Below are 26,991 nucleotides of genomic sequence, written 5' to 3' on the forward strand. Positions count from 1 at the left end.
TTTCAGCACCTTGGACAGAACAACCATAGTTTTTTCCAGCATACATAGCTGCACTGGAGCAGGAAACATTGAAAATCACTTGCCCAAGACAAATTTTAACAGCACCACTCAGAATTTAGGTCAAAACCAATGCCATTTTCAGTGTTCCTGAAAAAAAAAACTTTGAAAGATACAAGAGAGAGAACAGTTATTAGCAAAACATACTAGAAGGCTGTCATTGATAACATTGTCTTTGTATGGGCTAGAAGAGCATATCCCGCAGTAGCCCCAGAATTAAAAAAAAACATCTTATCGCTTCCATTTGCTACCCATTGCTACCAATACAGCACAAAATTGGACCATTGATCCTTGTGTGTCATTAGGGACATTTGTATGGGATTGTGGCTATTACTTTGGTTTATTTGAACCATTTACTTTTATTTGGTATAGGATTATTTCAGGATGACAATACCCTTAGAGGATTATGTCTACCAGTCATTTTTAAAACAAATGATAGGACTATGGGAGGCACTTATCTTGCCTTTTCTGAAACTGTGCTTTGTTATGAAGAGTAAAAAATACAAAATCACTTCAAAATCATATTTTGCACGCAGTCATGTTTTCAGATGACCAGTTCTCTCTCCCACATTGCAGTTTTATCTCTTTCAATTTTCCCCAGTCCTTTTGCCTTAGTATCAGCTTTTACCTTGGCTACCTGATCATATTACTGTAAGAATAATTAGCCAAGGCAGCATCGGTTACATTATGGTCCTCTGTCTGTCATATTTCATACCTGAACTTCTTACCTTTTTTGCTGTCTCTACATGTACCTCTATTTCATCCAATCATTCAAATAAAACCCCTTGTATGTCTCATATTACTCCAATTCTTTATCAATTACACATTATTTAGAGACAAATTGAAACCATATCCTGCTCACTAAATCTCAATACTAAGACCATCCAGCCAAATAGTGATGAGGAAAATTTCCATAAGTATCCTGGACAGAGTTCCCTGCAATAAAGCATGTCGCTTTGATGACTTCTTTTATTGACATATTGATCGTCAGTCAGATACTGCAGGCGCCACCTGGAGTCATTTTTGGGACAACTCAGTGGGGTGCATATTAGCATGGCAATATATGGGAAGGGGAAAAGTTTCTTCAGAAAGTATGACCAATGTATTTAAGTTTACCAAAGGAAAACATATTGTTTTTGCTCTGTTTCTTCATCTCCAAACAAATAAGGTCAATGACCTGAACCTGACGTCTGTCAACATGGTAACTGGTGTTTGGTTATATCATGTTGCAATTTTATAGCAGGAGGGATTTAGACTGCTGTCACCATACATGCACATATGAAATTGCAATGTGTTTGAGTAAAAATTAGCAAAGCAGACCATATGCAAATGTTAACATTATTCATTTGCCCTTTCTAGTTGACTTTAATTTTGACTTGAAAGGTCACAAAATCGATAAACAAACATAAAATTTACTCATAAATTGAGTAGAATTGGGTCAAGGCTAGTAAATAGGGTACATTATAAACTTTGTTACACCAATCATTTATCCCTTTTACAGAAAATCAAGATAAAGGACTGGTGATAAAACCCATTTTCTCCAAATTTACTATATCAAGTGGATTAACCTATTAAGCATAAGGCACTTATTGCTGCTTCAAAGTAACGCTTATTTCATTATTGCAAGCTCAGTAATAAGATTACACGCCATTCTCAGAGCAAAACTCTGACATTTTCTAGAGTCTCCAAGCTGACAGTTTTAAAAGGTTTACAGATCCCACCAGTCTACAAAGTAAATGTCACCTTGCTTCATCCTAACTTTGACGCACTACTTGTGTATTATGTAAGGGCTTTCTGCATTCAGCATGCATACAGAGACTCCAGTCTCCATTGACGTACCATCAATAGTGTAGAGGTAGACTAATTGCAATGGTATTGCCTTGAGATCCAGACATGGAGTTTGTGGATTTTCTGCTGCACCTGTGTAATTGTCACAAGAAGAAAGATTATACAAGCATTGTTACTGACACACATGCTTTTAAAGGCTGCAGTCTAGTTCATTTCACAGTCGTTACTGACATCTTCTCGCAGAACAGACGTTATAATTGCTAGTTAAAGTCAGACAATTGCTGTTGCGTGGGTGGCACACTGTCAGTGCAAATAATGACTGTGTTCTGTTACATGGTACAGTTGTAATGCTGTGACGTTTACACACATCAAACAGCAATATGAGCCCTACAGGTAATGTCTTTATCACAAAATCTTATTGTAATATGATTACAATAAACATATCATGGTGGTACCTACATCATGGTGGAAATCAAATGCCAACCTCTGGAGTTCTGTGAAGAAAGGATTTTGTTCGTTACATTTTCCTGGAGCATTTTTTAATAAATTTGATTTTTCTTTTATGCTACCTCCAGAAAAAAATCTTTTTTGTTGCAAGAAAATAAAAGAGAACAGAAATTAGAAAATTAAATAACTCATTTGCTACCATCATACATACTGTGTGGTACTGTTGTCTAATATAATACAATTGAAAAATTAATGTAATTTGTAGACATTTTGCTGCATCCTTGCATGCTATATCAGTGGCTTTAGCATAAACTTGTCATCTTCTTATTTATTTTCACACCTGATATGACCCTCCAGAATGACTAATAGTTAAAGGTCACAGTCTTATGTCAGTTTCCTGATACACACAAAAATCCCCACGTGACATAGCTTTGTTTTATGACATCTGGCATGCATAGATAGCCATATTCATTGGCAAATTGCCCAATATAACTTTATCTTCTCCCCTATTGGTGACAGTAGTTAGGTTATCACTTTATATTCTGTGCAGTTTTCATCCCAATCTCAGACATCCATTACTGTAATGTTACTCCTTCCATATCCTGTGTCATAATTATACCAGAAACTACTCTTAGGTTCTAGATATTGGAGTCATACTTATTGGTTACTTCGTCTTTATCACCGTTACGACCATGCATATTTGATGAATCTGGGGACCAGGGGGCTGGTGTGAATTCCTTGGTATGGACAGTTCCATTGTTCAGTGACAAGGCAGGGGCCTGGCTTCCAAGGAAGACTGTTTGCAGAGCTTGATCCAAGTTGACAGATGACATCACCGGATCTTCTGGGCCATTTGTCATCATGTCCGTTATTTGACGGGAGTTTTCTTGGGAGCACGAGGGATGCAGTTAAAGCGATGAAGATCTGGGGTTGATAGAGGAGCCGATGCTACCAGAGAGGACCAAATCTACCAACATTCAATTTGGTTTCATGACTGCAGTTATACTGTCACCGCTGCCTGTGATCAAGTATAAATTTTCCAACAGCAACATCAGCGCTGCACTTCAGCTGACTGCCTACCAGGCAAGGCACTGATTACTAAGTTGTGAAGGTAGAGGAGCCAACACCTATCTGGACTGCAAGTTCTACCCTCCTAAAAAGATGAACTAGTGTCTTGACCAAATGATCCGGGGATAATGGCAGACAAACTAGCAGTTTGGAACAAGTTCCAACTACTCTTTTTTGGTTCCGTTTGAATGCCAACAATGGCATTTCCTGGTATTGAAAATCAATGTTGCATACCTAATGTCGCAATTGGAAACAGCTTCTCCTGCCTATCGACGGTTACCAGGGGCAGAAAAAAGGCACTGGAATGTTTTTCTACACCAGCTGAATAGACTATGGTGGTAGCGAAGCAGCCTTGAACCATTCAGAGCAACGCTGAGACAACAGGTTCCAGAAGAAAAGAGACAGGAAAAACTGGTCTTATTTTTAAAGATTGGTACCAGCAAATTTAACAGTGTCAGAATTTGGACATTAACTCACATCTTGTAACAACAGACCACCAGGCAGGATCATCAGCCATGGACGCAGGTGTTCAAAGGCTTAAACAGTCATTCATCTATACACAATGGGGCACCAAAGGAGGCGGCAGCACAGATGGACTCAAACGACATAATGGAGCCTGTAGGTATAAAATTGGTCTTTTTCAGGCATCACAGATTGGGCACAAAACACCCACTTCATTATCCTTGGAATAAACCTTGATTGCGGTAAAGACGTTGCTTCTTTGTGCCTTCGATGGATTACGTACCTGCTTTGCACTGATCTTTTGGGTGGGAATCGATTGATGCTGGTGAATGATTCGAGTGGACTTTGTATAATCTGGGTGTTTGTCATTCAGATTAGATACAATTCTGGACAGAATTGGAAACCTGAAGATACAACTGGAAAACTGACACCATTGGGGGAAAATGACGATTGGTGCAACCATGTTTTATAGCTCAGGCGTTATTACTGTTCGCCTCATTGGAGAAGTGTATGCATGGCTTTGATCTTTCTGCTCTGATAACTTCTTGATAAATTGCTTCAAGGATTACACGGGCATGCACGGACCAGTCTCATATTCTGATGGGAGTTGGCACCAGTTGGTACAACCCGACTCCACAACCAATGAGTACGGAACTTGCCTTTGGTTTGGTAGGAATCTTCTAGAGTGGTTCCCTATGTTTGATCATGATGCGGATTACTGAAGGCCACAGGAACCGTAAATTAACAGATGACATCACACCTCAGCTAGTAATAGAAAGACGGCAGCTCCAAGGACCATTTATTTCTACCAGTGGAAGTGGATGATGGGATTACTGGTACGGAGAAACACCAACGTTGGAGTCAGTGGACCAAGTAATCTAGCAGGACCTGCCATGGGATCCACTTTGGGTGGTAGGGCATCGCTCAGCTAGGAACCAGAAACAGCTTGGCCAGTCAAGCAGTTTGATACTTTTCTTCAGATTGGCTGGGATTTCAGCACCCCCCTTCCAAACCCTTAACACAATCAGCTGGTTATGGAAAAGATGATGGAAGAATTTCAACGACTACCAATGCTCATGGACAAGAGTGTGGACCTGCTAAAAACTGTGTGAGGGGCTCACAGGAGTGAAAACCTTGAGGAGAGGAACCTTGTAAGACTGTTGGACCTCAGGCATGTGGTATCCCTGTGATGTTTGACAGCGTTGTGGCGTGGAATCGATTGTCTGCCATGTTTCACGCACCAGCACGGAAAATTGTGGAGCTGTCCAACGGATTCCTACCCAGAGACATGAGCCTCAATGCTTTGAACAGGTAAACAAGTCTCAGAATTCTTCTCTTCTCCGCTGTGCATTCAAATATTTTGTGGTTTTTAGATAAAAACATAAGATAACAGCAAAGTTATTCTGGTTTATATATTATGAAGACAGCTTGCGTTCAGAGAATACACTTTTTTGGATGAAAACACTTTTAATGATATAAGTTCATATGCCACTTTTATGCAGTAACTTGCTTGATTAAAAACTGGTAAATTCACCAAGCTATAGAATCTGATATGTTAATTATTTTTATATCTACATGTATCTACATGTATGTCATCAGCCAAGGTACTGATTTTCTTGATATATAGTTTCTAATATATTTGTAGTTAAATGTACCTGGGTCCAGTATTCAGGTTGTGACGTTTCCATATGATATAATACCTCAGATCAATATTTTGGGTCTCTGGTCTTTCATCAATATTTTAGAAGCTGAAAATTCCTGACAGCATCTTGTCAATTCCAATATTCCTCAAATACATGACTGTATTTGTCTATCTATCCCCTCCCATTGCTGCATGCCATTAGTAGCATTTATTAAATGTACGGCATGAAAGAATGGGAATGGCAGCTTGCACTATAATCCCTGACAGGAGTTTTTAGCATAATGATGATGCATGCCTGCCTTTTGTAAAGTGTGGCTGTTGTTTGTCCATGGTGCTGAAAGTCTGGTGGTCTTGATGCATTCTTATTCAACTCTATTTATATCTGAGAAGTCGGTTGAACCCAATTACTGTGTCTTGACAGGCATGATTTTCTGAAGGGTAGACTAATCATGCAGTAGACTGAACAATTTACCGTTCTTGTCCATCAATAAGCAAGGGAAGACTCAACAGATTGGAATTTTCTTTCCTTGCAGCAGATAATGTATTTCTGATCATGTCTTCATGTGCAAATGTGACCTTCTAACGTGAAATGTCACAAGCACAGAATTTAAAGTTACAACTGAATGTTCAATTCTCAGATATTGCTACTGTAGTTTATGAGCAAGCATACTAGTAGAAAATGAGGCCTTTTAATGGTCTAATGTAAGTAACTTGGGACAGGCACTTTATATGTGACTTTCCTCACTTTATGGCTTACTGAATTTGGTTGGGGAGGTAAAAGACAGTAGAAGGAAAGGAATTGGCTCTTCCCTCCAAGATGTATTGTAACTTATTCCCCAAGATCAGCTACATTGGTGGGGTAGCACATCTTGGAGAGCAGACTAGAGCTAACAAGGCTGGACTCTAGGCTACTTACTCCCCTCTTGGCCTCAAAGGCCACTGGACATGTAAGTTTGCTGTTATCAATGCAAGAAACCTTGAATATGCTTCCAAACGGCTTTTATGGCTTGCTGATAACCTCTGGTAACCCTGGATGCCATAGGTTGTGATAAGCCATGAATAAAACATCCCACGTAAAATTGAATCACCCACCCACAAAATAGATCACACCAGCTTAGTGTGCGGTCCAAGGACCAGTTTGATTTCTGGTTGCAGGTCGGATGTCTTGTCCGTCAATCTTCCAGCCACTGAGCATGAAAACAGACCTGCTTATCAAAGGTTACCAGTTTCACTTCAGAATTTGGCCCGGAGGTTGTTTGGCAAAGTTTGGCAATCAAATAAACTAGTGAGATGGTAACTCGTAAAACTCACCAGACCTAATGGAGGAAGGTGGATATGCAGGTGAGACACACAAAAATGAAACAATGTCTTCTTCTTGTTCAAGATTGAGAGTAAAAAAAGAATCAATTGTTTTATTTTGGGTAGTCACATGCTACACTAGACAGAGTTCAGGTAAATGGTTCTCATAATGCTTTACCATACCCATTGCTTTTTAAAATTAGTAACAGTTATACTGCTGTTGCCTGACTCTATAATGTCTTCAACTGTCTAGGGAATATCTTCACGAGATTCTGCTTTTTTATGACTTTCAAGTAAGGCAGGGGAAGATTAGAGTACAAGATTACTTCCTAAATATCAGTTGTAAAGGGTAACTGGATTCAAGGTTGGATCAAATTTATAAACATGACTTAATTACATTGTTTTGTGTAAACTTCAAAGCATTGCAGTATTGTTCCCTAGTCTCTGACCTAAAACTTTATGTGTATGCCATAGAGGGCTGATGCACTACAGGCCTTTTAGACAAAGCCATAAGAATTTTATTAATGCCGACAACTGTGAATATTCAATTAAGCAGAAATAATTTTACAGCTAATGAAAAATGTAGGAGCTTTAAGCCTATCATAAAAAAGATGCACTGTTGCGTTCAATAGAACAACCTACATGTATGTGCATAAGTAAATGCAGGAATGGGCCAATGGTGCAAGCTTCTTCAGTGTGCTTACTGGTAGTAGTTTTAGTATCCTTATGGTGAAATAGGCAACTTTTGAATATTTAAGTAAGACCTTTCATTAGTAATTGTCATGAAAGTTCTTTACTAGTAATAACATTACCTGTATTTGCAGCTCATGATTGACGTGTAATGATTATTGGGGCAGTAGGAGGGGCAGGTTGGTTCCTCTTTGACTACCTTAATACATGTATAAGGATGATGAAATTTCATTTTCACTGCAGGTGAGAAGTACATGATGATACAATTTGGTTGCAGATGAAAGGTGTAAGGGGCTGTCTCAAAATCAGTGTTTCTTTGAAAAAAAATTGTTTGATGACAGCTGTCCACAGTTCACTGCCTTCAATTTTGTTTTTCCTCTTTGCCTACCCAGTGATTCTGTTGATGATTGTGACCTTTCCTAAACTTGGTGCATGGCAGCTTTAGTTCCCTAAGGACATTGGTATCTCCCCAGAAAGTAGCTCAGCAGTTAACACATCACAGCTCACAATATCTTTCAGCAAGTAAATCATGCAACATCAACCACGGAAAAAGGACTACCTAATAATTTAGAATGAGACATGCTCTTCAAGTATCACATCTTGTAGAAGACTGCTGTAATTCATAGTTGATAACTTTTCAATCCAAGTAGAATCAATAGCATGAGTATCAGGTACATGTAAGACCAGTCACACGAAAAGAATTAATAATATATCATTCTACAGTTAAAATGTTGAGATTCTAAGAGTAGTTGTGAAGGGTGTGCATAAACCCCGTAACCAGCTACAACTGACCACAACCGGCTTTAATTAATATGCAGTATACATTGGGCAAGGACCTTGTAAGACTCTGGATACCTTGTCTAATAGTATTCAACTATGAATAGTACTTTTGTGAAATAACTTGGCACAAAAAACAGAGCATCAACACTAGGTCATTGCCCCTGAGGTGCACTGCCGGTTATAACCAGTTGTGGTCAGCTCTGTCCAGTTGTGGTGTGTAATTAATGGGACACCAGTTGTAAAGAGTTGTTTTGGACCTTGTAGCCAGTGAGAGCTCTCATTGGTTGATATGTTGCCTTGTTGATACTATGTAATGAACTTATATCACATTTTGAGGTTAGGACCAAAATTAGTTATAATTACAAAATGTAAAATGGCTCCACCCATAACTCCTAAGAGACACATTCTTCTATATGAAGCCAATCAAACTGAATTGGTCATTTGTACCTGGTACCATCAATCAGTATGTTGAAAATAATATTGGCCCCTTGTCACTTGTCAAAATTGGTTTCATTTGAGAAACCAGGTCATGCAGACTTTGGATATTCAAAACTTCACCTGTAAATATGTAGGTCAGGTATATAGTTCAGGTATATTTACAGGTAGAGTTTTTAAAAAAATAATCCAAAGTCTGCAGACCATCATTCAGATTAAAGAGCTCCCTACAATTTAGGCTAATTTCTATTGGTAATTGTAAATTAAAGCTAAAGTCTCAATCACACTCATTTGTTATTGATATCCATTTCTAACATCAATTTTTTCCAAAAGTTTTGGTGCGAACATCACCGTATGAAAAAGTCATTATTGTTACTTTCTGCTGAGTTTCTGCCCAAAGGACTTTCAATTAGCCTGAATACCAAACCTATTTTAGCTCCCGAGATTTTATTCACTCTGCAAGTAGAAGATAAAAACTCAGGAACTAAAAGTAGGCTAACTTTGGTAACTAGGCTCGTCTTCAATAATGCCAAGGACACCCTTATGCAAGTCGTTAATCACTGTCTTGCATCTTGCTGATGGTGAGAGAGATAACAGACCAGGCCATCAAAGTTTGAGCAGTTGCTAATGAGGATCCCTTGATTAATTGGTCCCTTTACTGTACTCCTCCTGACCCAGAGGACCTGCTCTCATGTATCACACCAGATTCCATCAGGGACTGCCATCCTGGAACTGTATTCCAAGAAAAGCCCCTATAAATGCTGATGGGTAGAAACACAGATGGCACAGGATTAAAAGGCTGTCTGCTGTAGATGGTACACCTGCACATGCCAATCGAAATGTCACTCTCTAGGCATACATCAAGCTGGAAAATATTGTTATGATGAGCTTAGCAATTGATATCTGTTTTTATGAAAAAATGGTTTAAAACTGCAATGCTATTAAATGACTATTTTATGTTGGTTTATGCTTTCAGACTGGTCCCTTTTGTTCCTAACTTTTATTCCTAACATAAATGTACTTATTGGAAATCCTTTCTCTACTCAATATACTTTAAACCTGGCAAATCAATTATTCAAGAACACAGATGGGCAAACACATAATGCATGTACTGCAATGCAGTAAACTATCAATACATACAAGGCCAGCTGGCCTGCATACATATGCAGGAAGTTTGTAATTTCCATGTAATCATGCCATGTAATCTATGATTCAGTCCTGATCAGCTTGAGTCAGTATCATGACCTAATAATTGCTCTTCTGTCGCCGGATTGAATTTATAAGTAGAAATTGGAAAGTTGGCTGAGAAAAAGTTAGTATGGAAACCAAGAAGCCTGTTGACCTATCACTAAAAATTTACATTATAAGCCCAAGTTTCAAAAGTTAAATGCATACTTTTTGTGTGCCATTTGCTGTTTCAATAGATTTTTAGATCCTTTATATTAATGTGTATAAAAGTTGATAAAGTTCAATAAGAAATCAATTATCCTTAGGCTTTTATTGCTATTTGATCAGATGTTGTGATGACGACTGTCATTTGAAAACATACATAGGACTACATGATATTGGGAGCCATCATTTAGTACCAACCTTAACTCACTTGTAATTCACAGGGAGTTCCTTTGTGGCCTGTGTTTTGTTGGATCAATGCCATCATGACAAAGTCCTGTATTATGGTGCCGGGCTCTGGCCAATATCAGTATGTCAGTATGCCCTCTATGTCAATATGTCCACCTGGTTCTATTGTCGAATGTACTACAAGCTCACTACTGCAATAAATTGAGGGCTTTTGGGAGCCCCTCCCTGTAAGTATTATGGGACCAATACATAAGCAGCGACTAGTCGGGAAGAAATTATGCTGAGAAAGCTCTGACCTTTCTGTAGATTATCTGATTTGTTGGCTTGATCATATAAAGTGTGTGGAAGTTCAGGTTTAATATCATTACCTTGTATAACATACCAATAGTAATAACATTATCCTGAAAGTCAACAAGATAATATCTTTGGTTGATACAGATTTTACAATTGAGTACACCCTTATGCCAAAGGTCATACAGATGCACACATTGAGGCTGACATCTTTAAACAATGTAAATTATTTATGCTGAATTTGAACACTGTAACCTTATCTAAGACCGCATATTCCCAGTTTGCAACCTGCACTAGCTCGAAGCTATCTAATAACCGTTAACCTCTCATAAATCAAATACTGATCCCAAACAACCCATCTAGTAAAATGGAAAAACATCAGAAAGGTATTCAGCAATGCAGGAGATTCCATTTTGGGACCTTTGATCCTGTAAGATGGTCCATACGATGGTGATGTGACATTCTATTTCGTGGAATGTAATTTCCAGTAGAGCAGATGACAGCTAATCTATCAGCAGCTGAATGTCTTGATATGACGATATGCAAAGAACACAGTTTGGTTCTATACTGCACACAATATGTTTTATCACAAGAAAGAAACTGTTATTTATTGGTTTATTTATTGGTGGAGAATCTGATGTACTTGATTTTCTTACATAATGGATTTATGTTAGTTGATACCACAGTCCATTGTGTTATGATTAATATGGATTTACTGTTATTTCACCTTTTTTTCAGAATATAACAGTTAAGGTTTAGAGCTGGTTATAGGATGATCACCAGAATTCTGAATAGCCTTAGGAGCACATGCAAGCTAAAGCCATGACCATAAAATCAGATACATATCAAATGACACTTGAACACTTTGTGGGATATGCTGACGTCAAGGCCTGGCAGAAACATTCATACTATATCCACAGGCCAGTGACTTCTGTTGAAAACTGATAAGAAGTTCAGGGTGGGATTCATATCTATATCATGTTGTAAGAGATTGCCCAATTTATTTTCTCTGTCTACATAATATTACTGTAAGTCTCTTTAGATTCGCGGGGCCTAAAGTTCGCGGTTTCGGGAAAATGGACAATCCGCGGTATTTTTAGATTCGCGATTTCTCCTTGGCTATTTTTCAAAGAAAAATTTGTAAAGTGTATATTTAAAATAATAAAAGTTCGTGTTCCGGCATTTATCTCCTAAAACGCGGCGCAAAAATTTGTTTCGTGCACCGCGCGAGACTGCCGGCGGTATAGCTGACGATCGATCTGACGCACGTGTAAACAATTTTCTTTGTTCGGAAATAAGCGCTTAAACGCTATTTTCCACAACCACACATCGATACTCTAGTGAAGAAATGCATAATCGAAAGAATCTTTCGGGAAAATATATATTACTAAGAATATTTATGCCGTCTTCGGCGAGATTTTGAACCCGGAAGTATGCAAAGGTCGCCTACGGTTTTGTAGCGGCCCACGGTAGCGTTTCTATCCAGCAAAAAAAAAAAAAAAAAACGCCCGCAAAGCAGGGCGCAAAAGAGAACCAACTAACACTTCCCAGGTACCAGCAGTTATATTTTTCATCAAAATATTTGTAGATTTGCCCGATGTGCCCGCAATTTTCAAGCGCCCGGGCGCGCATGGCCGGCGCTCAGCACACAGAGATTTTTGTCCGGCGGTGCACGTTTGACACGGCCAGTGCCGCAGTATCGCGATTCGGTGTCTCATAATATTATAATTTTTTGACATCAGTATAACTTTAAAAATTTTGGTACTCAACATACGTACATTTGCTAAGAATGGAGTTGATTTGCAGTGATTTGTGTTTGTCGCGTGTGTTTGTGTTTCGCTTACCGTCGTGAATGCATGTGGGGAGGGGGGCGCACTTACGCAAAACATATTCGCGGGGAAATAGATTCGCGGTACAAAGGTCCCCGCGAATTCCGCGAATCTAAATATACCGCGGAAATTTGTAGACTTACAGTAATACATAAATGTGACAACTATAGGAAAGCAAGACTAAAGCACAGGTAAAACAAAATAGTGAAGTTATCTCAGTCAAGAAATATATGAAGAACAAGTACAAATTCAGCACTAAGGACAGCATCCATTTTGTCTCCGCACAAATTGTACATTCAAAAGAGATCACACTGTTGCAGCTAAGCATTCTACATTGTACATATACCTGGAAGCTTAGCAGGGCATATTGCTTTTTTCTTCTTTTCTATTCTTGAAGTGATATAGCAATGTGTTAGAGATCTGTAACTCCCATACTCCCTTGCAAATTTATCAGTATGCTAAACAGCAAATGTTGTACAAAATTGCCCCCTACTGAAGATACATGGTAATGCAGCTGTGGCATGTTGACATAAGACTTTTTACAGCATACCAGCCAAGCCAAACCAGTGAAATCAGCAATATAGCAATCCTGTTGAAATGGTCGGGAACTGCAGTCAAGTATTTTTGCGATGATGGTATATTTTGTGAACAGTGAATACTGATGGATCTTACAGTAATATTTGATGTAATTGTTTCTGATAGAAACACAGATACATGCAGTGTCGTTGCATATCAGGATTTGTTGGATGAAATATGTTGTATCTTTAGGATACCTTTGCATTTTTGCTTATTACATTAGGATACCTTTGCATTTTTGCTTATTAATGAAAATTTCTTGTCTATAGTAAGTGATATTGAGCTGAGTGTAGCACAATCTTAGACAATACAAAGCACAAATCATATATAGTTGCTCTACATGTAGCTAGTTGCACATAGTCATACATTGTGCACAATTAACTACCAACCAGTTGTGAATCCCAACTCCAAAACTCTGCAAGTGCTTAATTCATTTGAATTTTCAATTATCATGCAATGCAGAAGTTGCATGTGGTTGGCATCTACGGTGCTGATTGCAAGCAACTCCATGCAAGTAAAGATGCTTAAAATTTCACACAATGAATGTGTGCATTTTAAGATGTTCTCAAACTGTTTCCGCAACTTGAAAAGTGCAATTGTCATTGAACAAAATCATTGCCAACATGGCGATTTATCTTTCATAAAAACAGTATCAATCAGCACAGCTCTGTATTCAGGTGGAACTGGTAGAATTGAATGTGGGCATCCATTTATCACAGTCACTTCTAATCACATTTCCAACACAGGTGTTTTGACTGATAACTATTCTGACTGTCAAAAGCATGGCAAAATTAATTGGTTTTAATTTCCGCACTATGGCAGTAATAGCAGTGTTTTTCAAAGCAACATGAAGTAACTTTATCATTTTGAATAAAACAAGTACAGATAGCTGAAATTAGAGAAATCAGTTCCACTCCATATAATATGATGTTATGATATAGCTGTGTTGGAAAGTGTGTCCCTTCTATATATGGAATTTTTCAAACACTATATTTTGTCAAACATGACTTTCCCCTTTAATTTTGCTTTCAGTACAGTGCTACAATTATCATTTCTCTCCCAACACTTTCAAGATTGGACAATGAGCTAATAAGAACAGTCATGTATTCTCACTGACAGAAGTTATTTGTGATATTACCAGCTTTACAATAAGGAAATCAAATTTCTACCTGCTACTGATTCTCATTTCATATTCCACCTACTAATCTGTGATAACCTGGCACCAGGTTGTTCATTTTCCCTGGAGGGTTCCTCTGCCAATACCCTTTCCCTGGCCCCTATTACCTATCTTATGCCTTGGAAACTTGCCCAAATGCCTCATCTGCCACCGCATGATGCATAGATACAATTTGTCCTATCTACTTCCCATATAAACCATCAGTGAGGAGATCCGACTCGTGTTTGACGGTGTGTGAAACGTAAATCTAATCTGCAGTCGCCGTATCAATGACGTGCTGCTCTTTCTTTGGTAGAGCGGGAGCTAGCCCAAACAGGGCCACCCCCTTATTCATCAGTAACCTGTCATTACCGGTTGTGGGTGCACTGTGTCGTCACCTGAGGCCTGCCTGGGGTGTGATGATCGGGATGCACTGCAGCGTTCTGGTGGCCAGTATCAGGAGACCAGGGTCCTGCTAGCTGACCCCGCCCTCACCCTCACCTCATTATAATATCCTTGTCGATGCAGCAAGGTGCTCAAGCTGCCGGCTGAAGCAGTAGATCTCACTCGAGTGTCTGAAGATTTCATAAGCCAGCCATGAGGCCAAACATAGAGGAATCCAGTGTTTCCTTTACCGATGTGGTGTCTGCCTTTTCCAATAACCCTGGACCAAGGTAACCCGGTCTAAACAAATTTCTTACAGATGTTTCACTTGCACAGACCCAGATGGTTTGCTTGGGGGCAGTCAATTGGCAACTAATCCTGTAGGTTTGTCACTGGTGTGGTTTGTGATGGTGTCATTGCATTTTTTCCTACAGGGTACAGGTAGAGTTCTACGTCAACGAGAACACCTTCAAAGAACGTCTGCAGATCTACTTCATCAAGAATCAGCGGTCAAGTGAGTATTTCTTTGACATTTTCCCAAATGATTGATTTTTGTTTGGCGCTTGCCCAGAAAATTGGGACCTGGATAATCACTGTATTGCTTTACACATGAAGCATAATGATGATTGCAAAGCTGGGCCTGTATAATAGGAGCACGTATCAAAATTTGCATGCCGAATTGGGATAACCAAAAGGAATGTTTGAACATTGGGCGTTGATGAAAAATTGATTTTCAGTTTCATCTTGCGTACGGCATTGAATACCAAACACGCAGGACAAAACGACATGTCTTCGCATTTGGTAGGCTGCCATTTCGGTGATGAAATGCTGCCATCTGTGTTCAACACCTCATTTGTTTTCATCAGAAGAGCAGTGGTCCTTCACTGTTTGCCGTTTGTGATTGTATCATGTGAATGAAAATGATATATATTTGATTACAGTTGCAGATGTGCTCTATTTACAACAAGCATGCGCTGCTTTAATTCTAGCTTTTCTCATTTGGCCCTCAGTATTTCAATGTCATTAAAACAGCTTTAAAAGGTCTCTTAGAATTGGGAAATATGAGGAAAATAAATCTGATAATAAATTTTAAAGTACTATTTACAATACTGCACCGTTCCTGATATTATTAAATTGCCTTTAAACCAGAAAAGTTGCCATGTTTATTTGTAGGAAATTTTCCAACTCTGATCTAGCTTAAAATTATCCTCATTATTGATTGTGGTCTTGTGCAGTGTTCTGTAATGTATATGCTAAAAGCCTTCATGCATATTTCATAATTTTGACATTTCAGTTCACCTTCTAAAAATTATATTCTGAACAATGTATCAACGGTAAAGGCTTTGTAATATTCCATAATATCAATGATTTGAAATGTGAGCAATAAAATGAAATTTGCTTTGCATGTACCTGCTAGGAAAGATATTGCATTCATATCATTTTGCTTAGCATTTTCTATGAATCATGTGTGGTAAATTAAGCGGTTACTCCACGAGGTTTGTCATTTTCCTGTAGTAATCATCACTACCAGATAAACATCTCAGTTAAGTATGAAACCCATGATAGAACAGCTATGGTTAATTAACTTATCAATTATGCCATCAGTCAGCATCTTCGAATCATTAAGTATTCTATTGATTGAGCATTACAAGAAACACGTTGTAAGTAACCAGAGTTTTACCATTTGTATGCGAAGCTGAACACAAATCTTTTGGAAACTTCTCCTAAGGGCTTTTCACCTTTCACATTTGTGACTTGAAGCCGCACAATCTTCTATCAATCAAAAGGCTGACGTTTTCCCTTATTACATCCCTGGAGCGACAACCACCTTCCCCTGAAAGGCTGTGATTACATTAAACGGAAGCGTTTGCCACATCCCTTCAGGCAGGAAACAGCGGAGGGAAAAATCAGTCACCTGTTCACAAGCAAACCTGACAACTTCTGGCTTAATATGTTCAGCACCTGACAGAATTTCATCCCTGCAAAGCTGCGATAAGCTACTGAATGTGACTATAGAGTCACATCGATAAATTCTGAATGTCAAACTCTGACGGCACAGGGTCCCCCAGGTGCCACTTCAAAGACACACGAAGAAGGCAGGGGAATTAAAGATTCAAGCCGTGGAAACCTGCTGGGGGAATTACTTCCTCAAAATTACAGTGAGCTGTCGTGACAGTCCACGCAATTATGCCTAACAGTATGGGACTGGTAGAACTGCATGTGGTCTTAGCTCTTTAGAAGAAATTTAAGCCTAATTTTCAAAGAGTGTGCATAGAGTTGAGGTAATATTCATTTACAGCAGTTTCTCAGCATACCCTAGCAGTTTTTTATGAAGACTTATAAAAATATCACAATGATATTGAAAAACGTTGATGATTATTAAGCAAAAGGGGAAAATATTGATGGCATTCTATGTGACAATATCCTCTTAGAGTATTAACACTACCAGCAGCCAGGACACATCTCTGTGCTTGTGGCATGCGATTAGGATCTCAGACTTTTTATTCTGGAGTGGAAACCTCCTGGGAAGAGACCCCTAGGTACAAAAAGTAATGTAGACCTAGAATGAGATGGACTGATGGACTTTAGAAAATCCTGATAACCTACAGGGTGATGAACTGCGTTATCTTAAGGTTGCAACTAGAAAAACATTTTCCTTTAAGAGTAAGTGCCATGGAGCTGTGTTAAAACTTCACAGCTTTGAGAACCCCAATCCGTACTCTCAACAGACAGACCAAATGTGGTCTCCAGGCAATTAGGTGAGCAGGGTGCAAACCAAAGCCCTGACCTTTGGCAATGCTTACTGGGCAAAAATTACTTACTACATGTGTACATCTCCTGAATCCTGTGATCAGACAACCAGAACTATTTTTCTGTGAAGTCCATTAAACCACACAAAGCCAATTATTCCAGATATTCTTTTCTATGTCACAGCTGCTTCACAAACCATTAGCCTCTTCCTCTGGATGTGTCCGAGTCCAAACAGAGTAGAAAAGCATTTCTTCAATCATAGTGATGGGATAGCCTCTATATGACCAATGGCATATTGAGCATTCCCCTAAACTGCTTTATTTCCAGCTTGCGGCTAGAAAGAGATATAATGTTACCAAGTGCCAAGATAACAGCAGATAAATCAGCACCAAGGATATCACCACTATCAGTTATGTAATGCCAAAAACAGCCATAAGTAAAGAATGGCAAAAGAAAAGTATTGAATGTAAATTTTCTGCATCCCATGTGTTTTTGTCATGTACAATGGACATTCAAGTAAATTGTTTCTTGCAGGAGTAGCGTGCTAAATCACTTTAACACCAGTAGGTCGTTATTGGCACCACAACGATTGCTCTGTGGAAGCTGTTGCGATGAGATTGGATCATTCATCACATGGGCTGGAATCTAGAACGATGGTTCAAAACACTTTGTGTGCCCAGAATTCAACATGTATAAACAGTATTATGTAACTTGTTTTAAGACAATATCACAGAAAAGATCTCTTCAAAATTTGTAATTTTTTGTTCTTTTCATTACTGCTAGCCATTTAAACCTGCCAAATTGAAATACAAGACAAATATTACAGGAGTGATTGTAATGCTCTAATTGTCTCCTCTTGTAATTCGTCATTTAGAAGATCACCAAAAAACTGCATTTCTACTAAGATCACAAAACCCACTAATTATGCAGAATGTAGGACTATTCATTATCCACTGCCTTCAAAGAAGAAGTCGAACCCCATAATAGCTAGCGTAGTAGTAGAAGTAGAAGTTTTTTCCAGACAGTTGTTACCTGTCTTCTGTTACTGTATTGCAATGTGTTTTATTCTTGATTGTAAAAGCAATTAGCCTTCGGGCATGATTTTGCGAATAAAGTTTCATATATATAAACCACACTTGTTCATGGGCAACAGGGGTTTGTAATATCAGTGGGTTTGAAGTTACAATTTCTAATCTTCTTAATGGAAAAGTTGCAGGTCAAAACTTACAGGTAGTTAAAAAGCACATTCAAGTGTCTATGGGCTATTACACACCCACTGCTGCATTACATTAAGGAAGTCACTGTACACCATTAACTTTAAGTCACTGACGTTTGCCTGTCTAGTCATTGTGACACAAAAGCCTTCAGGCCATCTTGTGTGGAATGACTTTTATCGATTTCTTAAACTGGGGACATGGAGAACAGGCTTAGCTCAATTGTCTTGAAAATGGAAACAATAAAATCTTTCAGTTGCAGCTCAAGAAATCTACTAGACGTTATCTGGATAAACACACTCTGCAAGTTTGAAGGGTAGACATTTTTGTCACTCTCCCAGAATTTATGAGATTCGGCAGTCAGATTCTGAAGTATGAAGGTTAGATCTATCAGACATACAATATAGGCAAGCATTAAGTATTTGGTTGCCTGCACAGATGTGGCCTAAAAAAATAAGCGTAGTTCAGAATTTTACAAGTTGATAGCTTGTTGTCATTATTCATCAATGCCAAGTAAATTAAATGGCAAAATATGGACCATGATTTGTTCCTCTTAGATCAATATTACATGTACATGTATGACAGGAATGTACACACCACATGTATCAACTGCTTTATCTAGGACTTTGGTTCAGAATTTCAACCAGAATTATGTGGCTGCATATTTGATTTCAATTTGCAAGTAGCAGACATTGCGAAACATTACTACCAAATATATCTCCATGCATGTTATCCTTTTAATGACAATCAATTTAAAGTATTAAGGCTTTGGACTCCATCCATTTGGCACTCACATTACCTATTGAAGGAAATCCCTCCCAATTACACTCCAACTAGCACGTCGGCAGATCGTACTGCGCCTTCGCGAAACCCGTAATGTATTGTACATTCTAAGCATTTCAGCAGAATGTCTCATATAAGGTTGTATTTGCTCATATAAGGTTAGCATTTCGACAGTAGTTTCCAAATATTGTTTTGGAAAGAATATCCTCTGCAACAGGAAAAATTCTGATGCAACGTTGACCAAAAACCCAACGAAAAATGCGAAAATACGGTGTTCTGCGCAGGTGCAATACGTTCTGCCGACGTGCTACTCCAACTCTGGGGATTTATAAGAAAGTGTACTTAGAATGTTATATATTGGCTAAACAGTAGACACAAATAAATCTATTTCTTTATAGATCCAACAAAATTCCCAGTTTCATCATTTTATCAGTTTATTAGTTAGTTAATGTAAAAAAATTAACTTCAACCATAATGCTGTACTATACTTCCAACCTATACTTTGCTTCTGACATTTATTTTCCATTTCCTCCCAAAAGAATCTGAATGTCACTCGCCTGGATTTTAAATATCAACTTTGCAAGGGAAATGCTATCTTGTTATAAGAATGTCACAGCTTGTATCAATGTATTACCTGGGATTGCTTTGAATGCGGCATTGCTTTCAGCTTGTAGATCCTTCCACACCTACTGGCATGTGGTGGGATATTCATGTTACCCAAGAGATTTTCGTGCACACAGTCTGACGCAAATGAAGTTTTGTTGTTCACTGAAGTTTGTCCAGGGTTTTTCCTCTAGTCCAACTCTTTTAAAGATACTTGCAATGCAGCTTAAATTACAATGATATGATCACAGCACAAATATCATTCTTAGGCAAATGGTTAAAATCTATTGGAATCTATATTGATGATCTTCGGGAATTTTTATTTCATTTACATGTTGTGACATTACACCATTGAAAAAATGTATGTCAAACACTTAAAGCTGACTACTTTATAGTACAGTACAACTACAGATATTGACAATAATCCTGTATATTGTGGCAACTGAGGTTTGACCAAGACAACGACAGTAGAGTTTTGATTAATCTTCAAAGAAACACTCTTCAAAAAAGAGAGGTACTAGTAACAATAGAATTTTTTCACACAGTCACTGTGTTTAAGCAATAGGAATTTTCCATCAATTCTCAAGGAAAAGAAAACCCTTGAGATAAAGTTTTGATTGATTGTGTTAGTTGCTATCGGTAAGTTGCTCCCCTGCTTTTACCTTATCGATAATGGTGATCTGTTTATCTGTACATGGGAAGTGGTATCCTGGTTTGAGATTTCATCAGTTTTCTCCAAATAGCCCCAGCTTCTTTCTGGGAACCAGAGATAAGACTTGTAGATTGCAAACCAATGAGTCAAACCCAGCATGAGATGGCAACACACACAGTTTTAGGTCAGATGCCTCAAGATACTGAAACTTCTTACTGGCAAAGTACTTATTCCTGAATTAGATTCCAAAATTATATACAGTATCAGTGAACATGTTACACAGTAAAAAAAGCTCTGTCTTCTTGGATTTCTGATTAAAAGTACTAAATATTTCCTCTAGAAGGATGTAGAAATGATGAACTTTCATCAGAAAAGATCTACATGATGCATGGATTCAATGTACAATTTAGCCACCAAACATGATTTATGCTGGGCAACATAATGTTACACTTCCTTTTGAGAGTAGGCGGAGAAATAACCCAGCCAAAGCCGTCAACTTAGGGAAGTTATAACATCATCCGTTATGCTCAGAGCGATGTTGGGCGTTGAAGTCTTACATTGAAGATGGGTACGTACGTGCTCAGAATCTCCTTTTTATAATAAGTGACGCAGGTGTGATGTTGACATGGCCGATGAACCTGCATCACTCAACATCAGTCCGCCCTTATTCTGTCAACATCTTTCACACTGTACATCTTTCAAATTCTTATACCCTTGTTGTACTTTGAAAGTGACTATTACTTATACTGGTCATGCAAGAGTCAAGAGTGGAAGACAATCACTATACGTGATCTACATTGTGTATAAGGGTTTCATTGATTTCTTTCGTAAGAAAGCCCAGAAGTGCTGCTGATGAAATTAGAATCTGAGCTCCTTCACTCAGGCTTTTATCTCTGAAATGTTGAAGAAGATGGAACATGCTGAAGGTCAAATTAAGGAGCAGCAACTTCGACCTTAGATCCATTTCCAAAGTCTTAAGGGTGACACGTATGAATCAAACAAAGTGGTATAAAGTGCTCATGCTCTGACATTGCCTTTGACATTCATGAGGTTCAACTATTTGGAAATGTATGTTTTTTAGTTGGTAGAATTTATTCCTCACTTTTCAAAAGTTTGCATTGTCTTGAGATGTGAATTGTGAAGTTTTAAGAATCCATCAAGAGCTTTGTTGACAAGACAGATGTTGCTCTCTCGGAGAAGCAAAGAGCAGAGGGAAATGTACATGGGGTATTTTGAGAGAAAATCCCTGGTTCCTTCTAGGCCTAATCCATCTGCAAGTCTCTGGCATGACAAATCAGTCAATGAAGGTTAGTTTTCACACTCAGTACCAAAAGGGTGAGGTAGTGGGACGTGCACAGAGTGTTAAAGGCATCACAGTCTTTATAATATTGACACATACTGTCCTATGTGAGCACATTTGAATCAGAATGTCATACATTGGACATTTAAAACTGCAGAAACAAGCCCCAAGATTAGTCCTTCATTTTCTGGGTGGTACCCTGAAAATTTATCCAGGTCCTTCCAGTAACCGTTTTTCGTAAGAATTTTGGGCATTTTGTCGGCATTCATGAATGTCAATATACATTGGGACAGTGTTATTTCAAGTTATTAGTATGTAGATAAGTGACTAGAATATTAACTGAAAAATCTGGTTTCCAAGCCCTAAAAGCTGCACTGGGTGCCTTTAATAGCTCTGTACAAGCTTTTGGAACCCCCATTTCAGCACCAAGGACATCACCCAGCAGCGGAGGGGCAGGCACACAGACAGCAGGAGCACATAACTGAGCCCATGGGAAATGTTACTTGTTACAATGTATGCTCAGACCCTTCAATGTTTTAAAAGAAAAGAATTTTAGATACACTGTAACAGCAGATTCTGTGTTTGAATGTCGATCAGAGGACCACACACACGTCTCAGAATGTCTCCAAACTTTGAGATGAATGAGTTTCTTGTAGAGATTAAAAGATAGTCCGTTGTTTGATGTTCCTGATCAATATCAGATTGCCAAGTGGTCTGTGAGTCCATTTTCTGCCAGAGAAACCAGTGGCTTACAGTTAGTTAACATCCATTAGGCTTTCAATTCTGACCCGGGTCAAAGAGGGCAAAAGAGCAAGTGTCTACTAGATTAGCATGTTCTTAAAGTTTTAACAGACATCTCCAAACAGTGCATGGTTTACCCTTCTACAAGAAGAAATGATTCTGCATCACAGACATCTCCAAACAGTGCATAGTCTGACATTGCCATGGAGCATAAAGGGCAGTGGAATTAGAAACCACAGCAAGTCAGATCATGTAGAGTTGTTCTTTTTCCCTGTCCAGAAGAGGCAATTACAGTACCAGTATGGTTTCCAGATGTTGCTACCCATATAGATCTAGCGTTACGGTAATATGATTCTCATGGGAGTTTCATCCTACTGCTCACATGAATGAAATCAAAGGAAAATTCCACCTGTCTCTCTCAGTAGGAACAAGGAATAGGATATTGGTTATTACATGATATACACAGTCCAGTAATTTCACCATGGTACATTGCACAATCTGCTTAATAAGTGTGAAATTAGCCGACCAAGGTCAATATCAAAGTGGGGAGATCAGCTGGACTATGGTAATTTAATGAGCCAACCTTGCTGGTAGCTCATTATTGCAGAAAGGGTTGAACTGACCAGGGACCAATTATTGTTCATGGCAGGCCCCTATGTTGATTCAGAAACTTTTACTTGTTGCTTTTGACTAAAGTAGTCACCAGATTACTTATGCTGACAGTAGCATTATCTGATATCAAGGAATGTTGGCCAAATTTATAATATAGGTTCACTAAGTTCAATAATTGATGAGAGATATCTATTTTTACATTATACGGGTCAAATGACGGGGCATTCTATTTGAAAGAGTTATAATTCATTTTGAAGTCTATGGTGGTATTGATATGCATGCAGTCTCAAGTTGTTCAAAAGAGCTTGATTTAGGAAATTTTGTATGCCTTGTCGTTGCCAAAAGTGTGATATGGCTTGAGTGAATGTGAATTTTAAAGCCAAACCTTACATAACAGGCGCCAGTCAGTCTGTATTATCTGCCAAAAGTTCTCCCCAAGTAATCCCTTAAATTCTGCTTATTACATTTTACGATTCAGAATGTCATTATGAAAACAGCTAGGGCTTACTTTCTGTGAGTCAAATGGAAGGCTGATTTCTTATCTTGAGTGCCTTCTTTATCTCTGTCTTATTCTGTAACAGCAATGCCTAATTGGAAACAGTGAGTTGTAAGATTATTTGTCAGACAAATAAACTTGTAATGGAAAAAAAACCCAGAATGATCTAAAAGTCACTCACAGTGACTAGTAGTCTGACTTGTCTATTTCAGGTTACCTTAACGTATCTCATCAATTTATCTGTGAGGCTTTCTTTTTTTCTCAGGTCTGCGTATTCGCCTGTTCAACTTGGTGATCAAACTCCTGTCCTGTGTGCTGTACGTCATCAGAGCCTGTCTAGATGTGGACCCAACACAAGCGAACTGGTACGCACCGGTAGAAACTGGCTACATGTATGTGTAGATATTGATTGATTGATTTTGAGAGGATCCATTTTAAGGTTTCATTCAAAGCCCAGGACCATTTTAAAGGACACACTTTCTCTAGAATGTGGACTCAGAACATTGGGGCAAAGATGCCTGATGGTATCGAGGTGAAACTTTTGTGAAACTAAATTATCAAACTCAGTCAGTTTAAAAGGAAAAACCCATCATTCAGCAAAAAGAGTCCTTTGAAGACTGTAAAAGACACTTTAATTGGCAATCACTACACGTGTACATCCATCAAGAAGGGATTATGAGATAATTTCTCTGGCAGATGATGTGAAAATGAAATTACTGTGCTTGGCACCAAAAGCCTGTCTTACAACATAAGTTCAAATGGCAGGTTGGCAGGTAGCTGGCCTCATCAGAAAGAAAATTTGGAACCTTTTTGCCATAAGTCTCCATGATATCGAATCGTAATCTCATGATTAGAAAGCTGTCTTTCAAACTCTCTGGACTGTGACAAAACTCATATACAGTACAAAATGTGAAGCAGGTACTGGTACAAACTATATAGCGTGAGTTTTACAATAATTCAACAAAATATGCCAGAATGTGTCAGACTCTTAAGAGTATACAATGTACAATATATGTGACACTTTTTGCATCATTGCAGAATATAGGAATGGTAATTATAGTGAACACTTTGGTCCAAATACAATGTAGACACTCAATCTACATTATGTAGAGTAATTCCTTAGATATCTGTACATTGTATGTACTGTGTTTGATACCCTTGCAGCCATGGCTGTAATAACACTATCAACTACACATGGATGGAGATCAACTGGGCCCCCCTGGTGTGGGTCAACAGGTCCTCCCCTACATGGGGCATACAGGTAAGGCAAGGGGTAGTCCTAGTAGCTTCATTAAACATGTAGTTCTTATGCTTAGACTGAGTACTATGTACTTAGAAGATTGCTACTTGAATTGATGGACTATGACTTGTACTTAACTTATTTAATTCATCAACACAAAATGTATATTGGTTTATACAACATAACACAATGCAATATAAGGCATACAATGTCATGAACATTATGCAGTCAGAATTGACTTAATACATGCATGTTTTTGTATTTGCTACTTGGTTAAGTTAGAATATTGGTTGTAGAAAAAGTTGTTAGAAAATGACAATGAGTTGACTTAGAATTATTGAATGTAAATAAGGAATAGAAAGTGGGTATGGCAGTGCTGATCCCTGTTGTTTTCAGGTTGCAGTGGCAATCATCAGTTTTTTGGAGACCATCCTCATCACATACCTTAGCTATAAGGTAAGATATTTCAAATCTAGGGTAATATTTCTACTATGTCTCAGTCTGTATAGCCAATCAATTAATCAATCAAAATATAGGTTAAATCTATATTGTTGAAGTGTTCTGTTCCTACTTATCAATGAATTTATGACTGAAATGCTGCATTCTAAAATCTGTCCAATATGAACTTCAGTAGTTACAAAATGTAGATACTAGAGCTGTGTACCTAAACAAATTTTAGGTACAGGTACAGGTACAGGTACACAGGTTTAGGTACAGGTCCGGACCTGAACCTGTACCTGAACAATATTCGACCAATTTATATGCTCTTCTGAACTCCTTCAATAACAAAAAAAAAACATAAATAAACTTGATAGTTAAGGTTTATTCTTTGTTTATGGCGAATGCTCAGATAAAATATAGGCTATATATATGTTTTTGTTTTCATGAACACACTGTCCTTACACAGGGACCCATTGTTAACCAGCTATTTACACATTTGAGGTCACAAATAGGCATAAAATTGGTGTGAAATTGTTTAGGTACAGTACCGGTACTGAGGGATTAGGTATTTTGGACCTGTACCTAATCAATTTTACCGGTACAGTATCGGTACTGCGTACCGGTACACAGCTCTAGTAGATACGATAGGAAGTAAGACTCATGGTGTATATACTTCAGGCGTTATGCAAGACAAAGGTGTTTTGAGATAAATACAACAAAGACTGTCCCAACATTTTGTATGTAATTCTATTTGGGCTTTTCACCTTCCCAGGGCAGTCTTGTTCAGTCTGTGTTTAACGTCAGGTTCCTGCTAGAGATGATCAACACAGTTCCCTTCATCGTCACAGTAAGTACAGTCACTCTTCTCCTAATGTAATTAAAATATTAATTAATATCATAATTAGCATTAAACAACAATAATTAATATAACAAAGAGGCAGTAGCTTGCATGCACTATGTTTCTTTCTCTTTTGTTATGTGAAGACCATTACAATGCCAGCTGTGATTTTTACAATGGATACATAAGTTTTGGAACCTAATAACAGTTTCAGCACGAATTTCATATCATCACTATCTTACCATCTTTATTATATCCATAAATCAAGGAGGCTGTGTGTTTGGTACTTTTTATTAGCCATGTATAAGCTGCAAGAACAACTGCAAACGTGATGAACCATAACTGGGAAGTAATTTTCATTGATGTGTAGCTTGTGAACCATGTTGCAAAAGTGCACACTCAGATCATTACAGGCATCAGTCTCAAAGGGATACAGAGGCAGAGTTGTCATTCAAATAAGTCTGTTTTATGAAACTTAAACTCTGTTCTTAATACAGCTCAGCTCTTTGAGATTCTGTAGAAAATTTCTTGTACTGTAATGAATTTAATCTATCATAAATATATGTTTCACAAGCTATTTTGGAAGCTAAAGTCTTATATTTAAATACATGTAGTTACATTGGGAGGGTCAGGTTATATCAGTGAGTGACATTTTGTGAAGTCCTCCACATACAAATGTAATATAAAGGAAGACAAGTAGAGGAATATTTTTCAGTCTCCCAATTCCACAGTGAGTGTTACATCAGTAAATTACCATATATTTTTAAACCTAACAGGTGTGTGTACGATAATGGTTATAACATTACCATTTGAGTAACAAACGTTTGGACAATCAATG

At 38.2% G+C, this 26,991-nt stretch overlaps 1 protein-coding gene across 1 annotated transcript in view; it reads left to right on the forward strand.

Moving 5' to 3' along the window:
- LOC109466168 (potassium channel subfamily T member 2-like) overlaps positions 1-26,991 on the forward strand; it is a 114,356-nt gene that overhangs the window by 60,601 nt on the left and 26,764 nt on the right. The window contains 5 exon segments of the mRNA XM_019763826.1: positions 14,917-14,996; positions 23,900-23,999; positions 24,799-24,895; positions 25,271-25,330; positions 26,088-26,162. Of these exon segments, the coding sequence (XP_019619385.1) occupies positions 14,917-14,996; positions 23,900-23,999; positions 24,799-24,895; positions 25,271-25,330; positions 26,088-26,162 (412 nt within the window).

This window comes from Branchiostoma belcheri, unplaced genomic scaffold, assembly GCF_001625305.1.
Source record: "Branchiostoma belcheri isolate BF01 breed outbred unplaced genomic scaffold, Haploidv18h27 scaffold16, whole genome shotgun sequence".
NCBI lineage: Eukaryota > Metazoa > Chordata > Leptocardii > Amphioxiformes > Branchiostomatidae > Branchiostoma > Branchiostoma belcheri.